The following is an 18,957-nucleotide window of genomic DNA, read 5'->3' on the forward strand; positions in this document are numbered from 1 at the left end:
CTTGAGCTGCAATCTTTTCTTTTTCCAGGGCTAAAAGTCTTTTTGCCTCAACCCCTGCAAGATACTCCTCTAATTGTTGCTCCTGTCGCCTTTGACTTCGGAGCCATTCATCTATTTCTGGGTCACTGTCCAACTCTGAGTAGCCCTCCTCCTCATCTGAGTAGTCTTCCTCCTCATCTGAGGGGTACTTAGTCATTTGGTTTCTTGCTGCCTCTCTCTCTGCCCATCTTTCCTCCCCCCAGACTATGTAGTGATGGAGCATCTCCGCTTTAGTAGATCTCCTTGCTACAGGAAGGCCCCATTGTCTGCAAAGCTTCCTTAGGTCAGCCTTAGTGAGGTGGTCAGTACGAACAAAGCATGAGTTGGTAAGCAATCCCATTCTGATAAGATCTTATCCGCAAAAACCAAAATCCAAAGTCCAAAATATCACTAGTATATCCAGGAGGACATCAGAGAACACAAAGCCAAAAAAGATGAAACATCAAGTTGACCTTCAACTGTGGGTAGGTAGTGAAATACTTAGCTACTGTATGTCACTGCACAAACACAAGTCCTATCCTCACCGCTGATCACCAATGTTAGAAATGGGGTTTTTGGTTGGCAGTTAGGTTGCCCTCTGTCCAAGCAAGAACCCTCACTCTAGTCAGGGTAAGTCACACACAATCCAAAATCAGCCTGTGCTCACCCTCCGGTAGCTTGGCACGAGCAGTCAGGCTTAACTTAGAAGGCAATGTGTAAAGCATTTGTGCAATAAATCATACAACACCATAGTATAACACCACAAAAATACACCACACAGTGTTTAGAAAAATATAGAATATTTATCTGGCTACTTGTAGGTCAAAACGATCAAAGTTGCAATACGAATTTGTAAAGATATCACTGAAAAGTGATATTAAGAGTCTTTAAGTCTTTAAAAAGCAATAAAGTGTCTTTCAAGCACAGAGTACCTGGTTTCTGGTGGGAAATCTCCTCAGAGGGCCACAGGGGAAGAGATGCGTGGAAAAAGGGGTGTGTGCGTCGTTTTCCGCTCCGCACACACAGACTTGCGTCGTTCTTTTCCACGCGGGGAAGTCGGGCGTCGTTTTCCGGCGCGCAGACAGTCTCTTTTTGTGGATCGCGGGGATTACCAGATGTCCCGGGTCTGTGCGTGGATTCTCCTGCTTATTTTCCGGCTGCGCGTCGTTCTGCGGGGCTGCGCGTCGAAGTTTCGATCTCACGGTAGGCGTCGCGTCGATTTCTCCTTGGAAGTCGGGCGTCGTTTTCCTTGCGAGGCCGTGCGTCGAAATTTTGGTCTCCCGGCAGGCGTCGCGTCGATTTCTCCTTGGAAGTCGGGCGGCGTTGTCCTTGCGAGGCCGTGCGTCAAAGTTTCGCACTCACGGTAGGCGTCGCGTCGATTTCTCCTTGGAAGTCGGGCGGCTTTATCCTTGCAAGGTTGTGCGTCGAAGTCTCGATCGTCCCGAGGGTGTCGCGTTGATCAGCGTCGGTGTGCGGCGTTTTTCTCGCCGCGAAACAAGCTGTGCGTCGAAATTTTCGGCGCACGGAGCGTCCACGTGAAAGGAAGAAGTCTTTTTGGTCCTGAGACTTCAAGGAACAGGAGGCAAGCTCTATCCAAGCCCTTGGAGAGCACTTTCACAGCCAGACAAGAGTTCAGCAAGGCAGCAGGGCAACAGCAAGACAGCAGTCCTTTGGAGAAAGCAGACAGGTGAGTCCTTTGAGCAGCCAGGCAGTTCTTCTTGGCAGGATGTAGTTTCTGGTTCAGGTCTCTTCTCCAGCAAGTGTCTGATGAGGTAGGGCAGAGGCCCTGTTTTATACTAAGTTGTGCCTTTGAAGTGGGGGTGATTTCAAAGAGTCTCTAAGAAATGCACCAAGTTCCCTTTCAGCTCTATCCTGTCTGCCAGAGTCCCAGTAGGGGGTGTGGCAGTCCTTTGTGTGAGGGCAGGCCCTCCACCCTCCCAGCCCAGGAAGACCCATTCAAAATGCAGATGTATGCAAGTGAGGCTGAGTACCCTGTGTTTGGGGTGTGTCTGAGTGAATGCACAAGGAGCTGTCAACTAAACCTAGCCAGACGTGGATTGAAGGGCACAACAAGTTTTTAGTGCAAAGAAATGCTCACTTTCTAAAAGTGGCATTTCTAGAATAGTAATATTAAATCCGACTTCACCAGTCAGCAGGACTTTATATTACCATTCTGGCCATACTAAATATGACCTTCCTGCTCCTTTCAGATCAGCAGCTGCCACTTCAACAGTGTATGAGGGCAGCCCCAATGTTAGCCTATGAAGGGAGCAGGCCTCACAGTAGTGTAAAAACGAATTTAGGAGTTTTACACTACTAGGACATATAACTACACAGGTACATGTCCTGCCTTTTACCTACACAGCATCCTGCTCTAGGGGTTACCTAGGGCACACATTAGGGATGACTTATATGTAGAAAAAGGGGAGTTCTAGGCTTGGCAAGTACTTTTAAATGCCAAGTCGAAGTGGCAGTGAAACTGCACACACAGGCCTTGCAATGGCAGGCCTGAGACAAGGTTAAGGGGCTACTGAGGTGGGTGGCACAACCAGTGCTGCAGGCCCACTAGTAGCATTTAATCTACAGGCCCTAGGCACATGGAGTGCACTCTAATAGGGACTTACAGGTAGATTAAATAGTCAATCATGGATAAACCAATCAATAGTACAATTTACACAGAGAGCATATGCACTTTAGCACTGGTTAGCAGTGGTAAAGTGCTCAGAGGTCAAAAGCCAACAACAACAGGTCAGAAAAAATAGGAGGAAGGAGGCAAAAAGTTTGGGGATGTCCCTGTCAAAAAGCCAGGTCCAACAATATTTATCTCAATTAAACCCAGAGGTCTGTTCACCGTACAGGTCTGCTAAATATGGTTGATTATGAAGCAGTGCACTCCAACATGAAGTGCGTAGTCCAAACATAGAAAGTAGCCGACACGTGTTTTGTCTTTCAGGCAACTTTTTCAAGGCTGCATATTCAACAAATATGAATATCAATGAAGTCATAGGCATGCACATGAGTGAATAAAACCAAACATACACTCATGTTGCACCAAGTAAAAAACTGCAGCCAAACGACTTTAAGCGATTCAAAGCCTATAACTGGAACGCAAACAAACCAACAAGTCTCAATGTAAGCAAGGGCACCATATGTGTGAATAGCAACCACACACTAAATTCACCGGAAAAACCTCCCCATGAAAATACACCAAGGTTTGTGAGCCAAACAACACAAATGTTGAGAAAAACAGAGACGGAAAAAGGTTATCTGCAAATGAGGGGACTATAGCAGTGGCTGTGCATGCATTGATAGGAAGATGTGTTATGTGATAAAGGTACCTGAGATTGCGGTTGAGTAAAGATGATGCAATGAGGAATTTAAGGGTCTGCTCCCTTGACAAGGTAAGAAAAATAATCGCTATACAAAAGAAAAAACAGTGAAGAAAAGGGATGAAGCCACACAGTACTTTAAAAAAATCACAGGCCCAATAACAAAACAATTCCTGAGTCATTTCCAAAATGTAAATATACCATTGCCACAATCAAATCTCTGTCAACGCAAGCATTAACATTAAAACTGCACCAGCGTAAATTCTTAATGGTTGTAGCAACCACAATACAGTACTGATGCTCTGACAAAACGGTAAGTATCAAGTAAGTTTATTAGTAACCTAGACACAGGGAACAACCCTCCAACTTCACCCACCCACCTCTAAATGCAAAGTAGAATCAATACAGAAATCTGATTCTAGACTGACAAGATTCCTTTCAGTGAAAGGGAAAATGCTGTACAATTACTGGATAATGACAACACAGTGTAGCCCATACACAACCGCCTTTCCTCTCCTACCCCATATCCCTCCCTTCCAGCTGTAGCATGCCAGCACATGGAGCTAATGCAGCACAAGGTTCACAATGCGGGAGGAAGGCTTGGGATTTGTAGAAGCCTTGTTGCTTCCCGTGGACACAGTCTGAAATAGACATCTCTAAACAATCAACCACCAAGCTTTTAAGATATAATCTGTCATTGATATAATGTTTCCAAAATCTACATTTTGCCCCCAGTGTGTCATTGCCTGCACCAATAAGAGCGTGAGGGAAGAAAATATTTTTGAGAACAGTTGGGGCTATTATTGGTCTTCTAACTTGTGTGCACTGTCCCTTTCACTAACTACCAAAGCCCTGGAAGACCTGCCAACTGGACAATCAACCCAGAGATTGCAAACCAGTGATTTGGCAAACATATACCACCAGAGGTCTGAGGCTGGGAATACCACTACAAATATGATAGTATTTTTTTGATTTTTTTATTAGTTTGGACAAACTATCATTAGAATGAACACCCACTGACATGTCCCTCTTTGCCACTTGCTGCTGGTAGAGTGGGACAAAGGACAGACATACCATAGAGCAGTGCTCTCCAAACGTTTTAGAACCATGACACAATTTTAAGAATGAAAAACTTTCACAACCCACTTAAAAAGGTAATGGGCATGAGGCAGGTGCTTTTTTGTTATGTAGCTAAAACTTCATGTGGTAGCACACTGTCATTTACAGACAGCACATTTTCCATTGAATTGGCCACTAATTGTGCGTAGACATAGGGCCTTATTGTGAGGCTGGCGGTCCAAGTATAGCCAGAATTGCGCTGGTGTCCGACTGCCACATTGCGACCCTGGCGGTCGGGCTACCAGGACACTGCCATCATTGCCGGAAACATGGTTTCCAATGGGCTGAAAGCAGTCGGTCTCGTAGTCAGCGACAGCGGTGACAACCTCCGCGCCAGTGTGCTGATCACGACTCCTGTTCCCATCAGTCTTTCCATGGCATGTCTGTAAAAGGAGAAAAAATATAAACACCAATACCCTTGCTGAAAAACAGAAGCAGCAGTTTGCCAGTGGACATAGCCTGACATTTTACATGCGTCTTTGAAGTGCAGCAAACGTGACAAGATAAATTCATAATATGCGGTTCATGACCCACAAGTGGGTCGTGACTCACATTTTGTGAAACACTGCCATAGAGTAATGTCTTTCTGTCACATATGTTCCATTGACTCAGTCAGAAGATGAGAGGAGACATCCAAAGTTTCCCTTTGGCACAGATGAACTTAGAAATCAGCCGCTTAGTGTAGCATTGTCCATAAATGTCGATGAAATTGAAATTTTAATACCTTACCTTTAAGCAGTATGAACATGCTTGGGGCAGAATTTTAACCCCATGAGGTGCTGGTAGGATTTTTAGTTATCATTTTAACCGCTCTAATTTACATACCTTTAAATCAATGCATATTGTTTCTAATGGTCGTGGGTTCTGTCTGAATATGGATAACATTGCGTGTCATTATCTTGTCATATCAACAGGACTCAGCCAACATGTCAGCACCAGTTATCCCACTGCGGTCTTGGAGATGCTGCTTTTGAATTACGCAGACGTGTTGGCCGCCAGTATTGGCAAAGCCAGGGCTTGCATTTCTAGACATGTGTGTCTGGGTTCCTTTTTAGCCACTAAGTTTAGGGCTACTTGAACTGTCACTTGAAGTGTACACTGAAAAAAAAATATATTTGATCGCAATACTCACTTCACAAGTCGTACAGGGATAAGAGAGCTAGCAATAAGGAATAATATTGTACATGTACACACTGCGATATCCCAATTCAGCTGTTTAGGAAAAAAAATTACCGTTACCTTTTCCATGGCAAGCATTGCGTGTACATATGCAGCCTAGCCCTACACATTTGTTTATTTTACAAACAGCATCTATATTATGAGTCAAATGTAGAGTCTGGTCATTAGCATATTCAAAAAATATTATAAAATATTCAGGGTACCAAAGTAAACACACATTTAAAATATCTTTCAAATCTACCTTTAAAAAAAAAGAATTTACTTTTGAACGTAGCACAAGTTACCAACATTAAAACATTACACAATCCAAAAACGTTCCATTAAAAAATCTGTTCTACTGATGGTCTATATACAGCGAAAATAAAAGAAAATCTCGGAGTGAGCCTTAGTGGAAAATGTATTTTTTGGCTTCCCTGTTACCCCACTATCATCAATTCTTAGAAAAAGGAAAGCACCAACGTAAACCTATTTCTATACTGCAATTGATTCTTAAATTAAACTTTCTGATTTCAACATTCTCTTGTATGTTCTGTGTCCCTTTAGGCACTGCTTAGATGGGGTCAGGAATGTCAGGACTATAAAATATCAGCAAAGGCATCGACGGGCCTGCTGTCAGGAAATTCAGCAGCCCAGTTGCAGATCAAGTGGGAACATGTGCCAACATGGATGAAGAGAGCTGCACACAGGTACTCTGTACTGGGCTTGTATCACAATGCAAAAATGCGTAAAAAGGAGCCTTGCAGACTCAAATCACACGCTTCTTTCTTCCCACAGAGCCATGGAATTTGCGCCAGGAATGGCTCTGATGTTAGGATTTTCTGAAAAGGAGAAGAAAAGTACACCTCACCAGCTTGTACTAAGGGTGGCTGCTGCATCTCCAAGAACAATAGACACCATTGTTAAAACCCCTCGGGTAGGCCTATTTTTGTGACATATATTTTATGAAGCAATGAAGTTTATTTCAAATGTAAAGGTCACGACTTTTGAAATAGCTGTTCTAAAGCTAAGCTGTCAAACACAAATGTGCAGTTGAAGTTTTTTTTGTTATGGGTTACGTCCTTAATCAAGTGGTGTGTAACAGTACTCACAGATGCTGATGTCACACCAACATTTTAGGGTTGTGCAAAGGTTTTATTATAAAGTTACCGAATACTGGACTTCACGTAACTCGCAGAGAGCCCCACTGTTCATTTCACATCACAGCATAGTTTCCCCTGCATTTGGGGCCGAAACGTTTATCTCGCAAGTGTTTTGTGGGTAAGTGCATACCTTGAACTGATTTTTCTTACAGGTAGATGAAAACTCTAGCAGAAAAAGATTTTCCAAATTACGATTGTGTACAAATTGATGAAAATATGGAGTATGCCATATTAAAAGCACCGAGACAGCACATATTTTTATCCGAAAACTGTAAATGTATGTATTTCTTTGTGATATTTTTGGACTGATGCTGCTGGTTTTTCGTCTCTGAAAGGGCACTGAGGCCTGCCAAGGAGGCCTTGCTGCCAATGTTTTAACCCTTTTACAAACATCATGTTGAACTGAATACACCCATTGGCAAGCCCTGACTTACTTATAAGTCCCTAGTATATGGTACCCAGGGCCTGTAAGACAGAGGTGCTCATTACGAGTTTGGCGGTCATTTCCGAAGACCGTCGTACAAACGGCGGCCTACACACCGCCAGCAATGGTGGAGTGAAGCCCGCCAAATTACCAGTGACCAACACAACACCGCCAAATTATGACCAAAAAAACAACACCATCCGCCCAAATGATTGAATGAAGGAGGCGTCTGCACCACCACCCCCGCCATGCTGAGAAAATGCCGCCCGCCAAATTCCAAATCACAAATCAGCATCACGGAAACCAACACAGCGGTAATCCATTGGCAGTCCAAACCGCTGCAGGAAAAAAAGTAGCCATCACCACAGCAACACTGCACCAGATAGGATAACATCAAAAGCAACACCTGAAACACATACACGCACCTGTCCACAGCACTGCAAAACAACCCCCCACACATACCCAGAACCCTTTGCAAATAGAAACCCCGACAGAGTAAGAGAAGGACATATTGAAAGGAGGCCCTGCACTTAGATACCACAGGCACCATCATACTAAGCACGCATCACACAACACTCCACTGCACACAAACACCACAGAGCACACGCACATACCTTTACACATATTCACCACTACAAACAGCACACACAGACTCCCCACACACCATATACCCCCACCTACAACACAACCACCATGGCACCACAAAAAAAACCCAGAGTCAAAGAAGATGAGCTCAGGGTTATGATCGAAGAAGTAGTAAAAGTAGAGCCGCAACTGTTTGGAGCACTGGTCCAGCAGACATCCATAGCCCGGAAGAACGACTTATGGCAGAGGATAGTCAACAGGGTGAATGCCGTGGGGAACCATCTACGCACAAGGGAGAACATTAGGAAGAGGTAGAACGACCTTAGGGGTAAGGTACGGGCTATGGCTTCCAGGCACCAAGTGGCCATCATGAGGACTGGTGGCGGACCCTCACCACCTCCCCCAGAAATGGCACAGTGGGAGGAAATGGTCTAGGCCATACTACATCCGGAAGGGCTGACGGGAATTACTGCTGGACTGGACACTGGTAAGTCCACTGTACTCACTGGCCATCAATCATCAGTGTGACCCACAGGACAGGGGCTGGAGTCAACGGTGCAAACCCAAGACAATGACAGTCCTGGTGTCAGTCGGAGGGGGCACACTGCACCAGGGGCACAGGTACAGGGGCCAAGGGCCAGTGGGAGGACAATCCTGGGACAAGGGAGGAGGCCGGAACAGGACACGACTGGCCAGGAGGCCGTCTCCAGGGTCCTGGGAGCCTACCAGCAAACCCAGGACCAATTGGCCCAGATACTCACTGCCTTGCAAGACACACAAAGGCTGCAGGAGGAATACCACCAGGGGGCCAAGCAGGCAGTGGCAGACACACAATGCCACCATGGCCTCCATATTAGGGGAGTTTAATGAACTCAACTGCATCCTGCGGACATTCTCCACCCAACAGCAGGCCCCATCCAGTAGTCAGTCAACACCACTGCACTCAACATCAGCACCTGCTACTGGAATGGAGGCACAGCAGGAGGACCCACAGGACAATAGCACCCCTACCCCTGCAGCTAAGGAACCCCCGTAAAAGAGGTCACCCATCCAGACATTCTGCAGGACCCCAGGCCAAAACCAATCCCCCCACCAGGAAGTGATCCCTCTTCTGAAATGTCACCCTTGTGTGCCACTGTTACACACTATTGGCTGTCCAATACCAAGGTCGCATCACTCCGAGGCAAATGGACACAGGAAATATGAACCTAGCAGCTGGACCACCCACTCTGTTCATCACCTAGAGCACTACCTCACTCCTCTGGACTGTGAAATCCTACGCTAAACAAACACCTATTATCACAAGTCATGGTGCATGTCTCTTTGTTGTTAGTATTGCCAAATATGTTGAAGAACAACAATAGAATACACAGGTCTACACAACCTAAATGTCCAAGTTACAGATGTAGTGGGATACTCCAGCAGGTGTGTAAGTACGTCCATTCTGTTTTAACATCCACAATCAACTAGGCCAACAGGCAAATCAGCAAGCAGACTGCAAACAGATAAATAAATGGAATGAGGTACAAGGTTGTAAGAAATTTAATCCACAGTCATACATCAATAGCAATTGAAGGCAAACACAGGATGATTGTCCCAGCAGCTATGTTACACCATATGTAAGGTACTGCATTGGCATTCACACGTGTGGGACAGGAAAGATGAAGCATAGGTAACAACCTTAATTGCACAACTCCCTGAAAAGACATGAACAGGTACTTGACACCCTGCAGAAGACAATGCATGATATGCCTACACAGCAGGACAAGACTGATAAGTCCCCCTAACATATCGCCAAATAGGCAGCCTGAGGACCCTAAACCTTTAGTACAATTAGAAGGCTGTACTGCAATGACACCAGCATTCCACAAATGACCTTAGCAGCTGTGCATTTCCACTACCTCTCATAGTGAGTCACCTACTCTTCAGGGTCGTTACCCAATGTCTAAGTCTCCAGTCCCCACACTTCCCTTGATGCATGCAAATATTGGCTACAGATTGGTTTCAGCAATACATCTCCCATGTGCAGATGATATGTAATGCAGACATACCTGTGCATCAAGGAAAGTAGTGATGAATCATGTCAGTCCTGTTGTCATGTGCCTCATCAGCATCCCCATTATTTTGCAGACTTTCTCTGGATTGTACTGTAGTGCACCACCAGACACATGAAGACAACAAAACCTGGCTTTCAAGAGACTGAAAGTACGTTCAATCACACGTCCCATACGGCAATGTGCCTCCTTGTACCTGTTCTCCCCTAATGTAGTTGGATGTCTCACAGGTGTCAGAAGCCAGGGCAGCTTGGGGTATCCGGAGTCACCTGTGTGGAAAAGGAAACATGGCCATGGGTATATTGCTAAGTGGAGTGCTGACTGTGTCATGAGGAGTATGACATGGAGAGCAGTACACATACCTATGAGCCAGGCCCTTTCTCCCTGTACCTGTGACATCATTGCAGGGACACTGCTGTTCCTCAGGATGTAGGAATCATGTACTGATCCTGGGAATTTAGGGGCATATTTATACTCTGTTTGCGCCGGAATTGCGTCGTTTTTTTTTACGCAATTCCGACGCAAAACTAACTCCATATTTATACTTTGGCGTTAGACGCGTCTAGCACCAAAGTCCATGGAGTTTGCATCATTTTTTTGCGTGGACACCTACTTTGCGTTAATGATATGCAAGGTAGGCGTTCCCGTCTAAAAAATTGACTCCGAGGCATGTGCGCCGTATTTACACTCCCGGGCAAAATTCACGCCCGGGAGTGGGCGGGTCAAAAAAAATGACGTCCGGCCGCTTTTGCGCCGTTTTTTAGCGCCTGGTCAGGGCAGGCGTTAAGGGACCTGTGGGCTCAGAAGGAGCCCAGAGGTGCCCTCCCAAGCCCCCAGGGACACCCCCTGCCACCCTTGCCCACCCCAGGAGGACACCCAAGGCTGGAGGGACCCATCCCAGGGACATTAAGGTAAGTTCAGGTACGTTTTTTTTGTAAATTTGTTTGTGGCATAGGGGGGCCTGATTTGTGCCCCCCTACATGCCACTATGCCCAATGACCATGCCCAGGGGACATAAGTCCCCTGGGCATGGCCATTGGGCAAGGGGGCATGACTCCTGTCTTTGCTAAGACAGGAGTCATTTCAATGGGGGTTGGGAGTCGAAAAAAATGGCGCAAATCGGGTTGAGGCGAAAAATTTGCCTCAGCCTGACTTGCCCCATTTTTTGGCGCCCAAGCTCCATATCCCCCTACGCCGGCGCTGCCTGGTGTACGTCGTTTTTTTTCACGCACACCAGGCAGCGCCGGAGGCTAACGCCGGCTAACTTCATTGAATAAATACGGCGCCCGCATGGCGCTTCAGAATGGCGTTAGCCGGCGCTAATTTTTTTCACGCAAAACTGCGTTAGCGCAGTTTTGCGTCAAAAAGTATAAATATGGCCCTTAGTGTTCACATGTGTAATGTATTAGTCTACAAGTCACATCACTTGTACATTGAGTGAATATGTACTTTTCCTGTTTCTGTAGACATGTTCATTGATCCTCAGAGGTACCAGGGCAATGTAAGTCCCATCAATGGCCCCAATTACATGTGGGACATTTGAGATGTTTTAGACCGCTGCTTTCACAGTGGGAAAATCTGGAGGTAGGTGTAACCTAATGTACCTGTGCACATGGTTGAGTAGGGCATCCAGCATATCCTGCAACACCTAACAGAACTTGGGCTGCGAAAAGCCTGCAGCCAGTCCCACTGTGCTCTGAAAAGAGCTACTCGCCAGGAAATGCAGGACTGACAACACCTGGATGTCGGAGGAATAGCATGGGGATTCCTCAAACCTGGCAGGAGGTCTACCTTTAACTGGGCGAAAAGTTTCCTGATGCACAAACGGTTCACTTGATAGGTCAGGTAGATGTAGCGCTCTTCCATGGTTTCAAGATCTACGAGTGGCCGGTAAATTGGTGCATTCCTCATCACTCCATTGTGGCCAAATCTGTGCGGGGATACAAACAACAATCAGGATGTCTGTCACAATGTAGGCTATACAGTATGACACACGACAGTCATTATATAATAGTCATGGAAGTTGCCTGTAATGTGTGAGTACACATTACTCTATCCTCCATACCTAACCAGCCAATGGCACATGATTCCTGTGTGAATGGACGTTTACAGGACATGTACACCTACACCTTCCCTGTGTTTTACTATACTGATCATATATGCTGACAATTGTTGTGAACAGTCTGTAAATTTCACTAGACTTGTACTGCATGTGTCTATATTCACCATGTCAGACCTGAAGTATGTATTTGTAATGACAGGCAGGTAGTTATGCTGTGTAAACTCAGGACAGTACTGTCACAAATGAAAATGGCACCCACGTGTCCGGCGTGCATTGTACTTCTGGAAGTGACCTCGTTCCTCTGGTGGAAGTCGTCATGGCGTTGTGCGGTCAGAACCGACGTTTAACTCCTCATTGGTTAACATTGATGTCAATGGGAGACTGCGACCAATTGACGATCATCGCCGGCGGTGACGGTCATGACCACTGCGGTTCTAACCGCCATTTTGTGTGGGACAGCTCACTTGACTCCTGGTATTTGGGCTAGACAGACCTCCACTTTGTGTGCTGCTTTGTCCTGCCTCTTGGAGCAATGATGGAATGTACTGCAGGGTAAAGGGACCTAGCCTTCTCAACAGAGGAGCTGGAAAAACTGGTGGAAGGGGTTCTACCCCTGTATGGGCAGTTGTACGGAGCTCCAGGACCACAGGTCAGTATACCGTCCTTGTTCCTACAAGTTGGGTGTTGTTTGACGTTGTATATGTATGCACATTGACATGTCATGATGGATCAGGTCTGTAGCATGCACATGATATGTGTGGGATATTGACCGTGTGCATGAGCAGTGTTCGTATGGTGTTGCCAAAGCTTACTGCTGGATTGGTATCACTTACATCTTGTCCCCCCGTTAATTCACTGTTTCCCAGTCAGCTCAGTGCCCACCAGAAGAAAGGGTTGTGGCAAGCCATCGCCAAGGAAGTGTGGACCCTGGGGATCCATTGCCGGCGGAGCACCCACTGCAGGAAGCAGTGGGAGGACCTGCAACGCTGGGACCAGAAGACTGCAGAGGCCCAGCTGGGGACGGCCTCCCAACGTGGGAGGGGTGCACCTCGGACCCTGAGCCCCCTAACTGCCCACATACTGGCGGTGCTGTACCCTGATTTGGATGGGCGCTTGAAGGCAACACAGCAGCCACAAGGGGATTAGTGTTGACTGTCAGGTCACTACTGCATGGTTGTGCACTGTCACCCTCCTTGGACTTGGAATGAACGTAGTCAGATGTGATTTAGGGAATGTTCAGTCCTGGTTGCCACACCAAGTAGGAGTGTGTGATGGTCGCTATGTTGAGCCATGTGGGATGAGTAGTGGTGGTAAAGTGACACATGTTCAGCTGTAGGTATGGGTCTCTCAAGTCTGCTATCATGTCAATGGCTGCATTCTCCCTTTCTGCGTGTACTGTAGTAGTTACATGTTACGTGAAGGTTGCAGTTGCATCACTTCCTACATCAATGGATCCTCTGTACCACATGTACTCCTCACATTCCTATCAGTTAGTTAGTGTACTGAGTCCCTCTCTACCTAGATTTGTATCATCCTGTAGTGGAGGACATGTGATTGGGTATAGTCCTGGCCTTGATTCTAGGAGTGGTCATTTTCGCATTGATGGGCATGTAGTTGTCTTCATGCAGGAGTTTGGTCTACAGGGATGGGTTTGGACATAGCTTGCATGACTCTATTTGGGAAAGACTGCTAATTGGTCTATTGTTTCGCAGGCAGTGACTGTTCTCTGCATTGCATATATGTGAACTGGATGTGTGGGTTATAATATTTTCCTCCCTTTCTGTTTCTTCCACCTTCCTTTTCTCGCTCCTCCTCTGTCTATGTGTGCATTAGCATCACCTGGCAAGGGAGGAAGGACACCGGCGAGGGTAGATGCTGTAGCCCACGGGACCCAGGAGACGGCCAGCAGTGAAGCCAAGGGGACCAGTGGGTGGGAGGGTGAGGGGAGCACCACGGGGAGACTGGAGCTACCACAACATCTGACTTAGATACCTCCTCCGATGGCCGCTCCCTGGCAGTGGCGGACCCTTCTGGTACCACACCAACACCATTGTTGTCTGCCACCCCTTTTCCAGCACCGCACTCCCTGTAGCACCCCACCCAGTTGCCCATGCGTGCTCATCCAGGAGGGTGGGCAACTCCTTCGCTGCAGGCACCTCTGCCGCTGCCCCAGTCAGCCCTGCTGCCCTCAATGAGGAGGCTATTGAATTCCTGAGGTCCATCAACGATTATGAATGCCATCCAGGACTGGCATCCCAGATGCTGCAGACCAATGCGTTCCTAGAACGCATTCACAGTGCCTTGTCTGGCCTCCAGAGATCGTTTCAGGCTCTGGCCTCCTCGTTGACAGCAGCCAGTGTCCCTTCATCTTCCATCCCCCCTCCAGATACCTGTGCCCAATCCACAATCCCTCTACCTACACCCGTCCAGGGCACACCAACACACATGCATACACCCAGTACAACAGACAAGGTGCACACAGACAGACATGAGCATCACAAACGATCCCACAGGGATGCACACACACAACACACATCTGCAGACACAACAAAAGACACTTCTCCCACCACCTCCTCCTGTACAGTCACATCTCAACTCATACCTGCCAGCACAGCATCATCGCGCACTGGTCCTGCTGTCTTTCCTGTCATCCCCTCAATCACCACAACAGCAGACTCACAGTCACACACGCCACACACCACATCCACACTCACCATGACTACCGTCTCTGCCACCGGCAGCACATCCAGCTCACTTGCACACACCACCACAGCATTCACTCACACATCACCCATTCCCTCTCGCTACTTCTCTGCCCCCTCCCAAGAAATACATACATACTCACTCACCCACCCAACATTAAGCCACCATACACATCCAGACACTGCATACACCAGCATCCATGTACAGCACACAGACACGTCAGACGAGCACTCCCTCTACCTCCACTCCCAACCCTCAGTCATGTGACTGCCACGTGTACCTAAGAAAGTTTGCCTTGCCAACCTTGACCTCTTCCCTACTCCTCTCCCACCCCATCTTCCCTGTAAACAGCTTGTCCACCTGCACCTCTCAGGCCCTTCCACTTCTCATTCCTTGGGTCCCCCCACTGGTGTTTCCCCTGCTCCTCCACCCAGCAAAACATCCACCCCTCCCAGTGCTAAGGTCACCCCTCCAAGCAAAAGGCAAAGCATGCCCCTTCGACTTCCAAGCCTCCCCCACCACCCCCACATCCCTGAGGTGCCTGCCTGTCCGATTGCTGCCCCTATGTTGTGGAGGCCTAGCTTCAGTCAGGGGTAAGGTTGGACCATTCTTCATGGACAATGTGTCCTTCAAAATTGGACATTTGGACTTGCCATTGGTACCTTTGCATGTAGTTATTATTTTTGTAAATACAACTGCCCACATTGCTGTGGTTGGCAAGTTGAGATACTTGTCCTGGTTTCCTTCAACATTGTGGTGTGACATTAGTATACGAGGCTGTGTGGTATCTGTGTGCGGAATGTGTCTGTGTTGTTGCATGCACTTGGTAGATGGTTTGGGCCATGGGGATGTTTTGATGTGTGTGTCTGCTTGCTTGTGTGTTTGTATGCGGTGTTGTGTGCGTCTGTGTGTCTAGTGCTGGATGTGTGTATTTCCTTGATTGTTGGTTGTACATGTTGTGTCAGCTGTATGATTGTTTGGATGTGTATTCACAGCTATTAATTGTGTTTCATTGTTGCATAGAGTTCTTGGTGTGTGTGTATGTGTGGTGTTGCACAACGTGCCCGTCTATGCCATGGTTGGGGTGTTTGTGGGGTAGTTGTCGTTTTGTGGTTGTGGGGTGTGTTGGTGGTGTTGTTGTGCGTTGTCCTGTATGTTTGGCACGTGCCAGCATTGCTTTGTGTGTGTACTGGTTATTTGGCATTGACGTATGTTGTGTGTGTGGCCTTCACTGTGTGTGTGGGGTATGTGTGTTGTGTGGGTATGTATCACTGACATTTCCCTCCCCTCTGTGCTAGGAATACTTATGGTTGTCGTCTTTGTCAGTGGCAGTGGTCCTGAAGGTGTATGGCGAGATACAACGCTGGGAAGACTAGCAATTCATTTGCCATGGCGACCACGGCGGCGTCTCTGTGCCTGGAGGTGGGTGTTTCAATTTTTACTTTCTGTTTCTGCCAGGTTTTTCATGGTGGGATGGCCCCACCGGGTATCCTGGCGGAGTGGTTACTCGGCATATGGAGGGCAGGACGTTGTCTGCCTCCTGCCTGGAGTTGTCTTCTGCCGGTGGTTGCAGCTCGTCAGCAGTGGCAGGGCTGGCGGTGAGTCGTCTTTATTGCGTTGGATTCACCAAGTTACTCGTTATTTGGCTGTGTGCACTGCCACCCTGCCAGAGGGCACAAGACTGCCATCAGTGTGGCGGTTTGGTTACCACCAAACTCGGAATGAGCATCTGAATCTTGTACGTAAGTTGAGCACACCTGAAGGACCAATCAAAGGACCTTAATTATTTCTAATTAGTGAGGAACTTTGAAACTTTAAATTAGTCGACTCCTGCCTTGAGTCTAAGACTTTTCAGAGTCTGCTGATGCTTGGCGAAGGCTGCTGCTGTCATTTCCACCTCCTGTTCCTCTTAAAGTCGTTTGCCATATTTCATCTTTGTATTATGAGTTTCTTATAGTCTTAATTGCCCCATTTGTTTATGCTGTTCAGTACTAATACGCCCAACTAATTCTAAACTGCTGACTTGTCCTTTTTGAAGCTTGTGCTCTGAACTGTCCTGATGCTGCTGTCAACTGACGTCAGGAGAAGGTGAACGCTCTAGTTGATGAAGTACTCCTGTCTGCTGTTCCATTTTAGCTTAGGCATTTACACTAGCATATTTTTTTATAAAGAGCAACCCTAATTAGATGATTTTTTTCCAAATTATTTTTGTCCCTTCATTTGTTTTTCCCTGCATGTGCTAGCCCTTTCCCACACATGCAAGTCTAAATTCGTGTTAGAAATAGAGATGGCCCAACCCTGAAATACATTTTTTGAAATTGCATTTTGATGATTTACCGATGTCACCATCATCTGCTTTGAAATCTGATATTGATGTGCATATTGCGTTGTTGCCAGTCTATTTTATTCTTTTGGAGTGTTTAACTAGTGCTGATGTTTTGTAAGTTGAATCTCTTTAGACGTTTTGGTCAGCCTATGCTTTTCATGTATGCTTATAACTTAGTTTTGCGCACAACATACATTACATTGATTTTGGGATTGTAATAAAGCTTTGAAACGTAATCCAGTTTGGAGTCTGATTTAGTGTTAAATTGTTCTTCGTGTTCAGAATTGTTTATGGTTTATGTCATTGATTTGTGATTAAATTCATCTGACTACTACATTCTTTCCCAAGCCCAAAGTTCTAGTCGGCTTCTAATGGTAGGAGCAGTGACGTGTCTCACCAGAGAGCTTGTGGTTTCTGAACCCAATGGAGGAAGAAGCCTTTCGTGAGTGTGCCAGCTGCTTCTAGAGCAGGAAACTATTTACAAATTGTTGTTAACTTCTCTTGAACATATCAGCCTGTAGGTGTTCATATTTGCTTAAATGTCATGTGCAGCCCACCAGTACTGGCAAATAAACCATTCCTGGATCCATAGCATAGACATGAAATTGCAGTTCACTAATTATGTATTTTGTGCAATTAAGCTCAACTTGAATCCAGAAACAAGCTTAAGAATTTAGTACGCACATGACAGATTTAATGTCTATGAAAAATTGCATTTTTTTTTAGGTCAGAGAGAGTTCAGAAGGATCTTGGTAGACCTGGCAGGTTTTGACATGTCTCCCCTGTCTTTTTGCCTTTTTGCCTCCTGGTTTTATAGTATACTGGAATCTTTTGCTGGTTTATTGTCTCTGTGCACTTTAACATTGCAGATCAGTACTAAAGTGCAAGTGCTGCTGATATAAATTGTGTTGGTGATTGGTCTATCCATCATTGACATATTTGATTTATGGGTAAGTCCCTAGTAAAGTGCACTGTGTGTGCCCAGGGCCTGTAAATCAAATGCTACTAGTTAGCCTGCAGCACTGATTGTGCCACCCACATAAGTAGCCCTGTAAACATGTCTCAGACCTGCCACTGCAGTGTCTGTGTGCAGTTTTAAACTGGCAATTCGATATGGCAAGTGTACCCACTTGCCAGGCCCAATCCTCCCCTTTTTATACATGTCAGACACCCCCAAGTTAGGCCCTAGGTAGCCCCATGGGCAGGGTGCAGTGTATGTTAAAGGTAGGACATGTACTGATATGTTTTACATGTCCTAACAGTGAAATACTGCCAAATACATTTTTCACTCTTGCAAGGCCTATCTCTCTCATAAGTTAACACGGGGGCTGCCTTTAAATATCCTTAAAGTGCAGTTTACCTTTCAGAGCAGATCAAAATTTGGAGTTTGGGGTCTCTGAACTCACAATTTAAAAATATATCTTTTAGTGAAGTTGGTTTTCAGATTGTGGGCACTTATTACTTAAACCATCCTGTGCCTCTGCCTGCTTGAGTATTCCACATCTGGGTCAGACTGACAGTTGGGATTGTGAATTCCCTCTAGACAGTGACAAAAAGGGAGCTGGGGTATAGCCTGCATATGTTGATGGGCCATCTGGGCTAGAGTGGAGGAAGGAGTGATCACTTACACTTGAAAGGGCTGTGCCTGCCCACACACAATGCAGTCCCCAACCCCCTGGAGTGTGTCTGTAACCAGGCCTGGGCAAGGCAGGATCTTGTGAACAACAGAGACTTTCGTTTGGAGTAGGCCTACTTCAAAGGCAGAACAGGGTATAAGTAGTTGACCGAAAACCCCAGATTTTTAGAATCTTTCTAGATCCAGACTAACCTCTGCCAAGGAGGAGAGCTGAAGAGCTGGAGGAGGAGTACTGCCCCTTTGCTGTGTTGCTTTGATGGGTAGGCCTGCAGTTGCTGCTTCTGCCTTAAAAGAGAGCAAAGGGTGAACTTTGATGTGTATCCTGCTTGAGAAAGTTCTTCAAGGGCTTGGAGTAGAGCTTGCCTCCTGTTGGAAGTCTCAGG

At 46.6% G+C, this 18,957-nt stretch overlaps 1 protein-coding gene across 1 annotated transcript in view; it reads left to right on the forward strand.

The window, feature by feature from the left end:
• LOC138293923 (vitellogenin-like) overlaps positions 1-18,957 on the forward strand; it is a 605,610-nt gene that overhangs the window by 470,585 nt on the left and 116,068 nt on the right. Inside the window, exons 26-27 of the mRNA XM_069233203.1 lie at positions 6,189-6,331; positions 6,420-6,572. Coding sequence (XP_069089304.1) covers positions 6,189-6,331; positions 6,420-6,572 — 296 coding nt within the window. The remainder of the gene's footprint in view (positions 1-6,188; positions 6,332-6,419; positions 6,573-18,957) is intronic.

This window comes from Pleurodeles waltl, chromosome 4_2, assembly GCF_031143425.1.
Source record: "Pleurodeles waltl isolate 20211129_DDA chromosome 4_2, aPleWal1.hap1.20221129, whole genome shotgun sequence".
NCBI classification, from domain to species: Eukaryota; Metazoa; Chordata; class Amphibia; order Caudata; family Salamandridae; genus Pleurodeles; species Pleurodeles waltl.